The 12443-nt window shown below is 48.3% G+C and overlaps 1 protein-coding gene across 1 annotated transcript in view; it reads left to right on the forward strand.

Moving 5' to 3' along the window:
• The window catches only part of tbl3 (transducin beta like 3), a 39045-nt gene that overhangs the window by 7304 nt on the left and 19298 nt on the right, over positions 1-12443 (forward strand). The window contains exons 11-17 of the mRNA XM_046306287.1: positions 133-274; positions 1794-1852; positions 2310-2416; positions 2583-2718; positions 7080-7322; positions 8970-9040; positions 11717-11873. Coding sequence (XP_046162243.1) covers positions 133-274; positions 1794-1852; positions 2310-2416; positions 2583-2718; positions 7080-7322; positions 8970-9040; positions 11717-11873 — 915 coding nt within the window. The remainder of the gene's footprint in view (positions 1-132; positions 275-1793; positions 1853-2309; positions 2417-2582; positions 2719-7079; positions 7323-8969; positions 9041-11716; positions 11874-12443) is intronic.

Below are 12443 nucleotides of genomic sequence, written 5' to 3' on the forward strand. Positions count from 1 at the left end.
GGGGAAAGGGACGTTAGGATTGTTCTTATTATTCAGATGGTTTCACCGTTTATTACCAATCGTTTATTTTGATCAAGAGCCTTGATTTTGTGTTTCTGGTGTTATTCTATAATATTCTCTCTCCACCTCCAGTTTGTTGGCTTCAACGATGAGGTCCTGGATGTGAAGTTTCTGGGCAAGGGTGACACTCACATTGTCGTGGCGACCAACAGCTCCCAGCTCAAGGTGTTTGACCTGGCCACCAGCAGCTGTAAGATCCTCTACGGACACACAGGTGAGTCCTCTGACCAACAGAGGGCAGCACCTCTCTGCTTGTCTGTATGGGGTGGTCACCAGGTAGGAAGATGGAATGGAAACCTAATTCACATTTTTAAAAGGTTAGAAACTGAGAATAGACGTTCTCAGAATAAGTGTCTGGTTCTTTTCTTTTGAATCTGACAGCTCCCTTTAGCCCAGTTGTAACATTAATGCCAACAACATATAGTTAATATTTCACCCAAATGATCTAGTACATCACTGAATAGAAGTTCTGAAGATTGACCAGCAGGAGGCAGAGTTGCTGTGTGAAACACTGATCCCCAAACGGCACCTTGCAATGCTGCTGTAGAATATCTTCACCCTGCAGTGGGTCTGTAGAATATCTCCACCCTGCAGCCGGTCTGTAGAATATCTCCACCCTGCAGCGGGTCTGTAGAATATCTCCACCCTGCAGTGGGTCTGTAGAATATCTCCACCCTGCAGTGGGTCTGTAGAATATCTCCACCCTGCAGTGGGTCTGTAGAATATCTCCACCCTGCAGTGGGTCTGTAGAATATCTCCACCCTGCAGTGGGTCTGTAGAATATCTCCACCCTGCAGTGGGTCTGTAGAATATCTCCACCCTGCAGTGGGTCTGTAGAATATCTCCACCCTGCAGTGGGTCTGTAGAATATCTCCACCCTGCAGTGGGTCTGTAGAATATCTCCACCCTGCAGTGGGTCTGTAGAATATCTCCACCCTGCAGTGGGTCTGTAGAATATCTCCACCCTGCAGTGGGTCTGTAGAATATCTCCAACCTGCAGTGGGTCTGTAGAATATCTCCAACCTGCAGTGGGTCTGTAGAATATCTCCAACCTGCAGTGGGTCTGTAGAATATCTCCAACCTGCAGTGGGTCTGTAGAATATCTCCACCCTGCAGTGGGTCTGTAGAATATCTCCAACCTGCAGTGGGTCTGTAGAATATCTCCAACCTGCAGTGGGTCTGTAGAATATCTCCACCCTGCAGTGGGTCTGTAGAATATCTCCACCCTGCAGTGGGTCTGTAGAATATCTCCAACCTGCAGTGGGTCTGTAGAATATCTCCACCCTGCAGTGGGTCTGTAGAATATCTCCACCCTGCAGTGGGTCTGTAGAATATCTCCACCCTGCAGTGGGTCTGTAGAATATCTCCACCCTGCAGTGGGTCTGTAGAATATCTCCACCCTGCAGCGGGTCTGTAGAATATCTCCACCCTGCAGCGGGTCTGTAGAATATCTCCACCCTGCAGCCGGTCTGTAGAATATACAGTATGTGAACCATGGAAGGCTTTCTAAACCATGGCGATTGGAGGGATTCTAATTCAATTGTAGCTGTGAAGGTATTTACAAGATGCTTAAGAAACCTGATAAAGTGAGCAGTCAGAGTTTCTGCCATTCAGGATTAGAGACCGTGATAGCTTGGTAACTGGTCGGTCTGGTTTGACTGACGTTGAGAGTTGCTCTTTTATCACCTGGCTCGACCTTTCAGAAGGGTTGACCTTTCCTTTCTCCTCCACAGATACTGTCCTGTCACTCGACGTGTTCAAGAAAGGGTCCCTGTTTGTGAGCTGTGCAAAGGTGAGGCTACAGCTTGACGGTTTCCTTGTTTCATCAGGAATGTTCACCATTCCTCATTTACGAATGGAATCCTCACGTACACAGTAGGATGAAATCCACACGTACACAAACCCCTTCATGCATACCTACACACACACACTCTACTAACCAGTATCATCTATTCAATACTATTGAACCCTAGCCTGGTCCCAGATCTATTGGTGCCTTTTTGCCAACTCCAATGGTCATAGTTATGCCAAATGTGACAATGACCTCTGTGCAGATGATGTATGATGTTTTAATTTCTGTATAATAGTGATGGATTCAAACCACTGATGCCAGTTGGCAAAACAGCACAAACACTCACATAATACACACACTTCTCTAACCAGAGTCCCCTCTCTCTCTGTACAGGATAAGTCTGTGTCCTCTCCCTCTCTCTCACATATAATATATTTTGTACTTTCTTTCCCCCCAGGATAAGTCAGTGCGTGTGTGGAGACAGGATCCAGACAGTGGTCAGGTGTCTTGTGTGGCCCAGGGTTGCAGCCATGCTAACGCTGTGGGCTCCATCACCTGCTCCAGGTAAACCACTACACAGTTCTGACCCTGGAGGCCCACAGTGGATGCACGTTTCTCCTGTATTGGGAATGCCAATATCCAATGTGTTAATCATCCATACACTCTTGCTTGTGCACGTTCTAATCCTTCTTTCTTATCCTACATCGGTCTTTCTCTCTCTTCCTTTCAGGATGAAGGAGTCGTTTGTGGTGTCTGGTAGTCAGGACTGCACCATCAAGGTGTGGGATCTCCCAGAGACCATCCTGGAAACAGACGGAGACATGTTCCAGCTGACCGCCCGGGTCACAGAGAAGGCACACGACAAAGTATGACACGCGCGCATCCACATACATTCAAGCATTATACATGCAGTTGAAGTTGGAAGTTTACATACATTTTCGCCTAATACATTTAAACTCAGTTTTTCACAATTCCTGACATTCATACCTAGTAAAAATTCCCTGTCTTAGGTCAGATAGGATCACCACTTTATTTTAAGAATGTGAAATGTCAGAATAATAGTAGAGTGATTTATTTGAGCTTTTATTTCTTTCATCACATTCCCAGTGGGTCAGAAGTTTACATGCTACCAAATACTAATTGAGTGTATTGCCTTTAAATTGTTTAACTTGGGTCAAATGTTTTGGGTAATGTTAGTTGCGTAAATTCAAATCTGGTATCAGGATAAATATAACAATGAGTCACCGATTTTATACTATGTATTTTTTATTAGCTAAGTAATAAATGGCAAATGCAACTTTCGTATATACGGGCTCACTGTAATACCACGCAGGGCAGAACAGAGAACTGACAAGACGTATGTAAAACAGTATTCTTTATACTGTGATAGGCCAACAGACGGGTTGGAACTATGTCTATCACAGCAGAGGCTGGGCGTGGTTTAAACTTGCCCAGCCTATTGCAGGCGCTCAGGCGGGTCCCCGCCTCTTGGCGCTTCTTGGAGTCCTCCCTCCGTCAATGTATAGATCCTTACTGTTCTGGTATCGCAGCCTAGTTAGAACAGTTGCTCAGTTCCTGCTATTGTGTTGTTCAGTATTTTTCCATCTCAGTTAAACCTCGTGGTGACCACCCCTCCCTATCACAACTTTGTAAGATACAGCAAGTCACACCATGTGCTCAATATTGTTACATACAAACACAAGGACAAATCATCTGCTGGGCTGTTATCTACCGTTTTGCAACATGCAGGTCACACCATGTTACTCAGTTCTCGTCACACACAAACAGGCAAGTAGCAAGCAGTTGTTTAATCTCATAATGATGCTCCAGTGCACAAATGCAGACACCTCACACAACCAACATCAGATAATATGTAATCATATATATCTAATGGCTATAATGTAAAATACAGGATCCAACAATAGCCTTCCACAAGCTTCCCACAATAAGTTGGGTGAATGTTGGCCCATTCCTCCTGACAGAGCTGCTGTAACTGAATCTTGTTTGTAGGACTCCTTGCTCGTACATACTTTTTCAGTTCTGCCCACAAATTTTCTATAGTATTGAGGTCAAATCAAATCAAATCAAATTTATTTATATAGCCCTTCGTACATCAGCTGATATCTCAAAGTGCTGTACAGAAACCCAGCCTAAAACCCCAAACAGCAAGCAATGCAGGTGTAGAAGCACGGTGGCTAGGAAAAACTCCCTAGAAAGGCCAAAACCTAGGAAGAAACCTAGAGAGGAACCAGGCTATGTGGGGTGGCCAGTCCTCTTCTGGCTGTGCCGGGTGGAGATTATAACAGAACATGGCCAAGATGTTCAAATGTTCATAAATGACCAGCATGGTCGTATAATAGTAAGGCAGAACAGTTGAAACTGGAGCAGCAGCATGGCCAGGTGGACTGGGGACAGCAAGGAGTCATCATGTCAGGTAGTCCTGGGGCATGGTCCTAGGGCTCAGGTCCTCCGAGAGAGAGAAAGAAAGAAGGAGAGAATTAGAGAACGCACACTTAGATTCACACAGGACACCGAATAGGACAGGAGAAGTACTCCAGATATAACAAACTGACCCTAGCCCCCCGACACAAACTACTGCAGCATAAATACTGGAGGCTGAGACAGGAGGGGACAGGAGACACTGTGGCCCCATCCGAGAACACCCCCAGACAGGGCCAAACAGGAGGGATATAACCCCACCCACTTTGCCAAAGCATAGCCCCCACACCACTAGAGGGAGTGGTCAGGGCTTTGTGATGGCCACTCCAATACTTTGACTTTGTTGTCTTTTAAGCCATTTTGCTTGGTCATTTGCCAATTGGAAGACCCATTTGCGACCAAGCAAATGTTGCTTCAATATATCCACATCATTTCCCTCCCTCATGATGCCATCTATTTTGTGAAGTGCACCAGTCCCTCCTGCAACAAAACACCCCCACAACATGATGCTGCCACCCCCTTGCTTCACGGTTGGGATGGTGTTCTTCGGCTTGCAAGCATCCCCCATTTTCCTCCAAACATAACAATGGTCATTATGGCTAAACAGTTCTATTTTTGTTTCATGCCGTTGCAAACCGTATTCTTGCTTTTTTATGGTGGTTTTGGAGCAGTGGCTTCTTCCTTGCTGAGTGGCCTTTGAGGTTATGTCGATACAGGACTCATTTGACTGTGGAGATAGTTTTGTACCTGTTTCCTCCAGCATCTTCACAAGCTCCTTTTCTGTTGTTCTGGGATTGTTTGCACTTTTCGCACCAAAGAACATTCATCTCTAGGAGACAGAACGCGTCACATTCCTGAGCGGTATGATGGCTGCGTGGTCCCATGGTGTTTATACTTGCGTACTATTGTTTGTACAGATGAACGTGGTACCTTCAGGCTTTTGGAAATTGCTCCCAAGGATGAACCAGACTTGGAGGTCTTCAATTGTTTTTCTGAGGTCTTGGCTGATTTCTTATGATCTTCTCATAATGTCAAGCAAAGAGGCACTGAGTTTGAAGATAGGCCTTAAAATACATCCACAGGTACACCTCCAATTGACTCAAATGATGTCAAATGATGTCAATCAGCCTATCAGAAGCTTCTAAAGCCATGACACAATTTTCTGAAATTGTCTAAGCTGTTTAAAGACACAATCAACGTAGTGTATGTAAACTTCTGACCCACTGGAATTGGGATACAGTGAAATAATCTGTCTAAACAATTGTTGGAAAAATTACTTGTGTCATGCACAAAGTAGATGTCCTAACCGACTTGCCAAAACTATAGTTTGATGACAATAAATTTGTGGAGTAGTTGAAAAACAAGTTTTAATGACTCCAACCTAAGTATATGTAAACTTCCGACTTCAACTGTACATACACACACACACACACACACACACACACACACACACACACACACACACACACACACACACACACACACACACACACACACACACACACACACACACACACACACACACACACACACACACACACACACATACATGTACACAAGGACATATACCTGTCCAGACAAATACCCACCCGCACAAACACAAGGACACACAAGCATGTACACACACTAACACGTGTCTAGAAGCACGTCCACAGGGTGCACCATACGGGTCGGTAAACAGACAGATACACTGTAGTGATAAGACTGTTTGTCTGGTGACTCAGGTGCTTGATTTGTTCACTGTGATGGGAATATATATAAGGCTTTCCTCATAAGGAAGTCAAAGTCCCCTGTTGTGGGCTCCTTTGTCTGTATGAACTATTGTTGTCATACAAATGCACTCACAACACAGATGGTTTGAGGTTTCTATGTATAATGTGGGTGCCTGTTCTGTGAAATGTATACTTGAGAAGGAAGTAAGGACTATGTGTTTGGTGGGTGTTGTTCCTCCCTGTCTCTCACCCTCCTATTCCCCATCCTCTCCCCCTGCCCACCCTCTTCCTCTCCAACCCCTCTCTACTTCTTTTAACCCCACTTTCTATTCCCCATCCTTTCCCCCTGCCCACCCTCTTCCTCTCCAACCCCTCTCTACTTCTTTTAACCCCACTTTCTATTCCCCATCCTCTCCCCCTGCCCACCTCTTCCTCTCCAACCCCTCTCTACTTCTTTTAACCCCACTTTCTATTCCCCATCCTCTCCCCCTGCCCACCCTCTTCCTCTCCAACCCCCTCTACTTCTTTTAACCCCACTTTCTATTCCCCATCATCTCCCCCTGCCCACCCTCTTCCTCTCCAACCCCTCTCTACTTCTTTTAACCCCACTTTCTATTCCCCATCCTCACCCCCTGCCCACCCTCTTCCTCTCCAACCCCTCTACTTCTTTTAACCCCACTTTCTATTCCCCATCCTCTCCCCCTGCCCACCCTCTTCCTCTCCAACCCCCTCTACTTCTTTTAACCCCACTTTCTATTCCCTATCCTCTCCCCCTGCCCACCCTCTTCCTCTCCAACCCCTCTCTACTTCTTTTAACCCCACTTTCTATTCCCCATCCTCTCCCCCTGCCCACCCTCTTCCTCTCCAACCCCTCTCTACTTCTTTTAACCCCACTTTCTATTCCCCATCCTCTCCCCCTGCCCACCCTCTTCCTCTCCAACCCCTCTCTACTTCTTTTAACCCCACTTTCTATTCCCCATCCTCTCCCCCTGCCCACCCTCTTCCTCTCCAACCCCTCTCTACTTCTTTTAACCCCACTTTCTATTTCTCATCTGTCTCTCCCCCTCCCGCCCCAGGATGTGAACAGCGTGGCAGTGTCCCCCAACGACAAGCTCTTGGTGTCTGGTTCCCAGGACCGCCTGGCCAAGCTCTGGTCCCTGGGGGCTCCCGGGGCTGACCTGGCCCTTCTGGGGGTGTTCCGGGGCCACCGCCGGGGGGTCTGGTGTGTCCAGTTCTCTCCCATGGATCAGGTGCTGGCATCCTCCTCAGCCGACGGCTCTGTCAAGCTCTGGAGCCTCCAGGACTTCAGCTGCCTCAAGGTGGGTGAGGGGTGGTGAGGGTGGAGGTAGCGGTTTGCGTCTATGATTGCTAGTTTGCGTCTATGATTGCTAGTTTGCGTGTATGATTGCTAGTTTGCGTGTATGTTTGCTAGTTTGCGTCTACGTTTGCTAGTTTGCGTCTACGATTGCTAGTTTGCGTCTACGATTGCTAGTTTGCGTGTACGATTGCTAGTTTGCGTGTACGATTGCTAGTTTGCGTGTGTGATTGCTAGTTTGCGTGTGTGATTGCTAGTTTGCGTGTGTGATTGCTAGTTTGCGTGTATGTTTGCTAGTTTGCGTGTATGATTGCTAGTTTGCGTGTGATTGCTAGTTTGCGTGTATGATTGCTAGTGTGCGCGTATGATTGCTAGTTTGCGCATATGATTGCTAGTTTGCGCGTATGATTGCTAGTTTGCGCGTATGATTGCTAGTTTGCGCGTATGATTGCTAGTTTGCGTGTATGTTTGCTAGTTTGCGTGTATGTTTGCTAGTTTGCGTGTGATTGCTAGTTTGCGTGTATGATTGCTAGTGTGCGCGTATGATTGCTAGTTTGCGCGTATGATTGCTAGTTTGCGCGTATGATTGCTAGTTTGCGCGTATGATTGCTAGTTTGCGCGTATGATTGCTAGTTTGCGCGTATGATTGCTAGTTTGCGCGTATGATTGCTAGTTTGCGTGTGTGTGTTTTTGTGACGTGTTTGTAATTCTTTTATTTGTAAGAATTGACATGTTTTACGTTGCTCATCAATTGCTCATTTCCCTGGTACAGTAGGTATGAGATAATTATCCCCATTTGAGTTCCTCTATTACCTTGGCACTCCCGAACACTCGTCAAACCATTTCAAACCAAATGAAATGTGTATTGAATGTTAGTTGTGAGTGATCGTGACAATTGTTAGTCGATGACGTTTTCACCACATAGTAGCTTTATGCACTAATATAATGGCTCATGGAGGGAGGTTGTGTTCAACTTGTGGCTCTCTCCCACGATATCCTTTCTGCCCTTTGTGGGTGACACATTCTTTGAACAGTCATGGTCTCCTGTATGGAACTGTTCTGGAACACAGGAACAACAGAACCTGATGAAATGACGTGCCTTGGTTTGTTATGTACAGTATCCTCAAATGTTATCTAAAACAACCGCTAGTCTTTTTAATGAACCTCTCACCGGAAATCCAATATAGCCTTTTGCTCTGTCACAAATGAATGGCCTCAAAGTTCGCAGGTTGACGTTTATTGTCATCAGTCTTGTCCTGGAGGCAGAACAGAGCGATTTCCAAGAGATGGGCCAGCGACAAAAGTAAAAATGGGCTATATTGTAAAAAGGTTAGGTTTAAAATCTGATTTGTCCGTGTCGGTGCCAGCTAGTGACCACCCCGCACACCTGCCCAGTACACGAGGTCATCACAATAAATGCCAACCTGCTCAAAGTCCACGTGTGGGCGTGGGCCCGTATTCATGGTGCTGATCTTGGATCAGGTTTGCCTTTTAGATCGTAATGAATAAGATATGGACAGTGAGGACCTGATCTTAGATCAGGACTCCTACTCACTGACGCATTTTGAATACGTGCCCTGGTGGAAGCAATTGAAGTTATATCTGGGCATTCTCAGACGGTGAAACTGGAGTGACATATTGTGTCTTGTAGACGTTTGAAGGCCACGATGCCTCTGTGCTGAAGCTCATCTTTGTGAGCAGAGGGACTCAGCTACTCACAAGGTACGACACACACTATTTTGTGTTTTTTATCCTTCCTTCTCATGGTAGCATGCCAATATCACATCCCAAGTGTTGGTTATACTGTTTTTTCCCTTAAACCACATCTCTCTCCCACCCTCTCAATCTTTTGAGTCTCTCTTTCTCTCGCTCTGTTCGCCCCTCTCTCGCTCTGCTCGCCCCTCTCTCGCTCTGCTCGCCCCTCTCTCGCTCTGCTCGCCCCTCTCTCGCTCTGCTCGCCCCTCTCTCGCTCTGCACGCCCATCTCTCGCTCTGCACGCCCCTCTCTCGCTCTGCACGCCCCTCTCCCGCTCTGCTCGTCCCTCTCCCGCTCTGCTCGCCCCTCTCCCGCTCTGCTCGCCCCTCTCCCCCTCTGTTCGCCCCTCTCCCCTCTGTTCGCCCCTCTCCCTCTGTTCGCCCCTCTCCCCTCTGCTCGCCCCTCTCCCCCTCTGCTCGCCCCTCTCCCCCTCTGCTCGCCCCTCTCCGGCTCTGCTCGCCCCTCTCCCGCTCTGCTCGCCCCTCTCCCGCTCTGCTCGCCCCTCTCCCGCTCTGCTCGCCCCTCTCCCGCTCTGCTCGCCCCTCTCTGGCTCTCTTTCCCTTTTTTCCTCTCCGCCCATCTCTCTTCCCTCCTCTCTCTCTCTCTCTCTCTCTTCCCTCCTCTCTGTCTCTCTCTCTTCCCTCCTCTCTGTCTCTCTCTCTTCCCCCCTCTCTGTCTCTCTCTCTTCCCTCCTCTCTGTCTCTCTCTCTTCCCTCCTCTCTGTCTCTCTCTCTTCCCTCCTCTCTGTCTCTCTCTCTCTTCCCTCCTCTCTGTCTCTCTCTCTCTTCCCTCCTCTCTGTCTCTCTCTCTCTTCCCTCCTCTCTGTCTCTCTCTCTCTTCCCTCCTCTCTGTCTCTCTCTCTCTTCCCTCCTCTCTGTCTCTCTCTCTTCCCTCCTCTCTGTCTCTCTCTCTCTTCCCTCCTCTCTGTCTCTCTCTCTCTTCCCTCCTCTCTGTCTCTCTCTCTCTTCCCTCCTCTCTGTCTCTCTCTCTCTTCCCTCCTCTCTGTCTCTCTCTCTCTCTCCCCTCCTCTCTGTCTCTCTCTCTCTTCCCTCCTCTCTGTCTCTCTCTCTCTTCCCTCCTCTCTGTCTCTCTCTCTCTTCCCTCCTCTCTGTCTCTCTCTCTCTTCCCTCCTCTCTGTCTCTCTCTCTCTTCCCTCCTCTCCGTCTCTCTCTCTCTTCCCTCCTCTCCGTCTCTCTCTCTCTTCCCTCCTCTCCGTCTCTCTCTCTCTTCCCTCCTCTCCGTCTCTCTCTCTCTTCCCTCCTCTCTGTCTCTCTCTCTCTCTCTTCCCTCCTCTCTGTCTCTCTCTCTTCCCTCCTCTCTGTCTCTCTCTCTCTTCCCTCCTCTCTGTCTCTCTCTCTCTTCCCTCCTCTCTCTCTTCCCTCCTCTCTCTCTTCCCTCCTCTCTCTCTTCCCTCCTCTCTGTCTCTCTCTCTCTTCCCTCCTCTCTGTCTCTCTCTCTCTTCCCTCCTCTCTGTCTCTCTCTCTCTTCCCTCCTCTCTGTCTCTCTCTCTCTTCCCTCCTCTCTGTCTCTCTCTCTCTTCCCTCCTCTCTGTCTCTCTCTCTCTTCCCTCCTCTCTGTCTCTCTCTCTCTTCCCTCCTCTCTGTCTCTCTCTCTCTTCCCTCCTCTCTGTCTCTCTCTCTCTTCCCTCCTCTCTGTCTCTCTCTCTCTTCCCTCCTCTCCGTCTCTCTCTCTCTTCCCTCCTCTCCGTCTCTCTCTCTCTTCCCTCCTCTCTGTCTCTCTCTCTCTTCCCTCCTCTCTGTCTCTCTCTCTCTTCCCTCCTCTCTGTCTCTCTCTCTCTTCCCTCCTCTCTGTCTCTCTCTCTCTTCCCTCCTCTCTGTCTCTCTCTCTCTTCCCTCCTCTCTGTCTCTCTCTCTTCCCTCCTCTCTGTCTCTCTCTCTCTTCCCTCCTCTCTGTCTCTCTCTCTTCCCTCCTCTCTCTCTTCCCTCCTCTCTCTCTTCCCTCCTCTCTCTCTTCCCTCCTCTCTCTCTTCCCTCCTCTCTGTCTCTTCCCTCCTCTCTGTCTCTTCCCTCCTCTCTCTCTCTCTCTTCCCTCCTCTCTCTCTCTCTCTTCCCTCCTCTCTGTCTCTCTCTCTCTTCCCTCCTCTCTGTCTCTCTCTCTCTTCCCTCCTCTCTGTCTCTCTCTCTTCCCTCCTCTCTCTCTTCCCTCCTCTCTCTCTTCCCTCCTCTCTGTCTCTTCCCTCCTCTCTGTCTCTTCCCTCCTCTCTCTCTCTTCTCTCTTCTCTCTCTCTCTTCTCTCTTCCCTCATCTCTCTCTCTTCCCTCCTCTCTCTCTCTTCCCTCCTCTCTCTCTCTCTCTTCCCTCCTCTCTCTCTCTCTCTTCCCTCCTCTCTCTCTCTCTCTCTTCCCTCCTCTCTCTCTCTCTCTTCCCTCCTCTCTCTCTCTCTCTTCCCTCCTCTCTCTCTCTCTCTTCCCTCCTCTCTCTCTCTCTCTTCCCTCCTCTCTCTCTCTCTCTTCCCTCCTCTCTCTCTCTCTCTCTTCCCTCCTCTCTCTCTCTCTCTCTCTCTCTCTCGCTTCCCTCCTCTCTCTCTCTCGCTTCCCTCCTCTCTCTCTCTCTCTCTCTCTCTCTCTCTTCCCTCCTCTCTCTCTCTCTCTCTCTTCCCTCCTCTCTGTCTTTCTCTCTCCAGTGGGTCAGATGGGCTGGTCAAGCTGTGGACCATCAAGACCAACGAGTGTGTAAAGACGCTGGATGCCCACCAGGACAAGGTGTGGGGTCTCCACGCCACCAGGAAGGACGACCGTGTTGTCACCGCCTCGGCCGACTCCAACATCACTGTGTGGACGGTTAGTACTGGCCCTTGAGTTTGAATAATTAGAAATGCATGTAAAGCTCGTCCAGTTGGAAACCACGTTATGACCTGGTTAATATAGTACATATACTGTAAGTCAATTAATCCACCAACCAGTCAGTCAGTCAAATCTATTTCAAAAGCCCTTTTTTCATCACCAGTTGTCACAAAGTGCTTCTAAGTCTCCCACCAACACCTTAGAATGACACTTATCTGCCTGGGGTAGATCCATGAGGGACGAGGCCTTAGAATGAGACGTATCTGTCTATACCGACACCATATAAATAGAATTACTAGAAATGCTATTAGTCAGACTCTAACCTGTCAATTAGTAGACAACCAGCTGTATTGCCCCTATTAAAAACCTGTGATAGGAGCATTGCCAGCTCCATTTCCTGCATCCTGGCTGAGTCCAACAAGGTTCACACAAGGTGCTTAAAGTACATGAATTTGGCACTCTGAAATTGAAGTACTGGAATACCTTGAAAATATGACATTTTCTCAAGTGGTCTTGCAAATTCATTTCCAGGCAGACTAGACGCCACTAAACGTCACAGCTCAAATG

Source organism: Oncorhynchus gorbuscha, linkage group LG16, assembly GCF_021184085.1.
Source record: "Oncorhynchus gorbuscha isolate QuinsamMale2020 ecotype Even-year linkage group LG16, OgorEven_v1.0, whole genome shotgun sequence".
Lineage (NCBI taxonomy): Eukaryota > Metazoa > Chordata > Actinopteri > Salmoniformes > Salmonidae > Oncorhynchus > Oncorhynchus gorbuscha.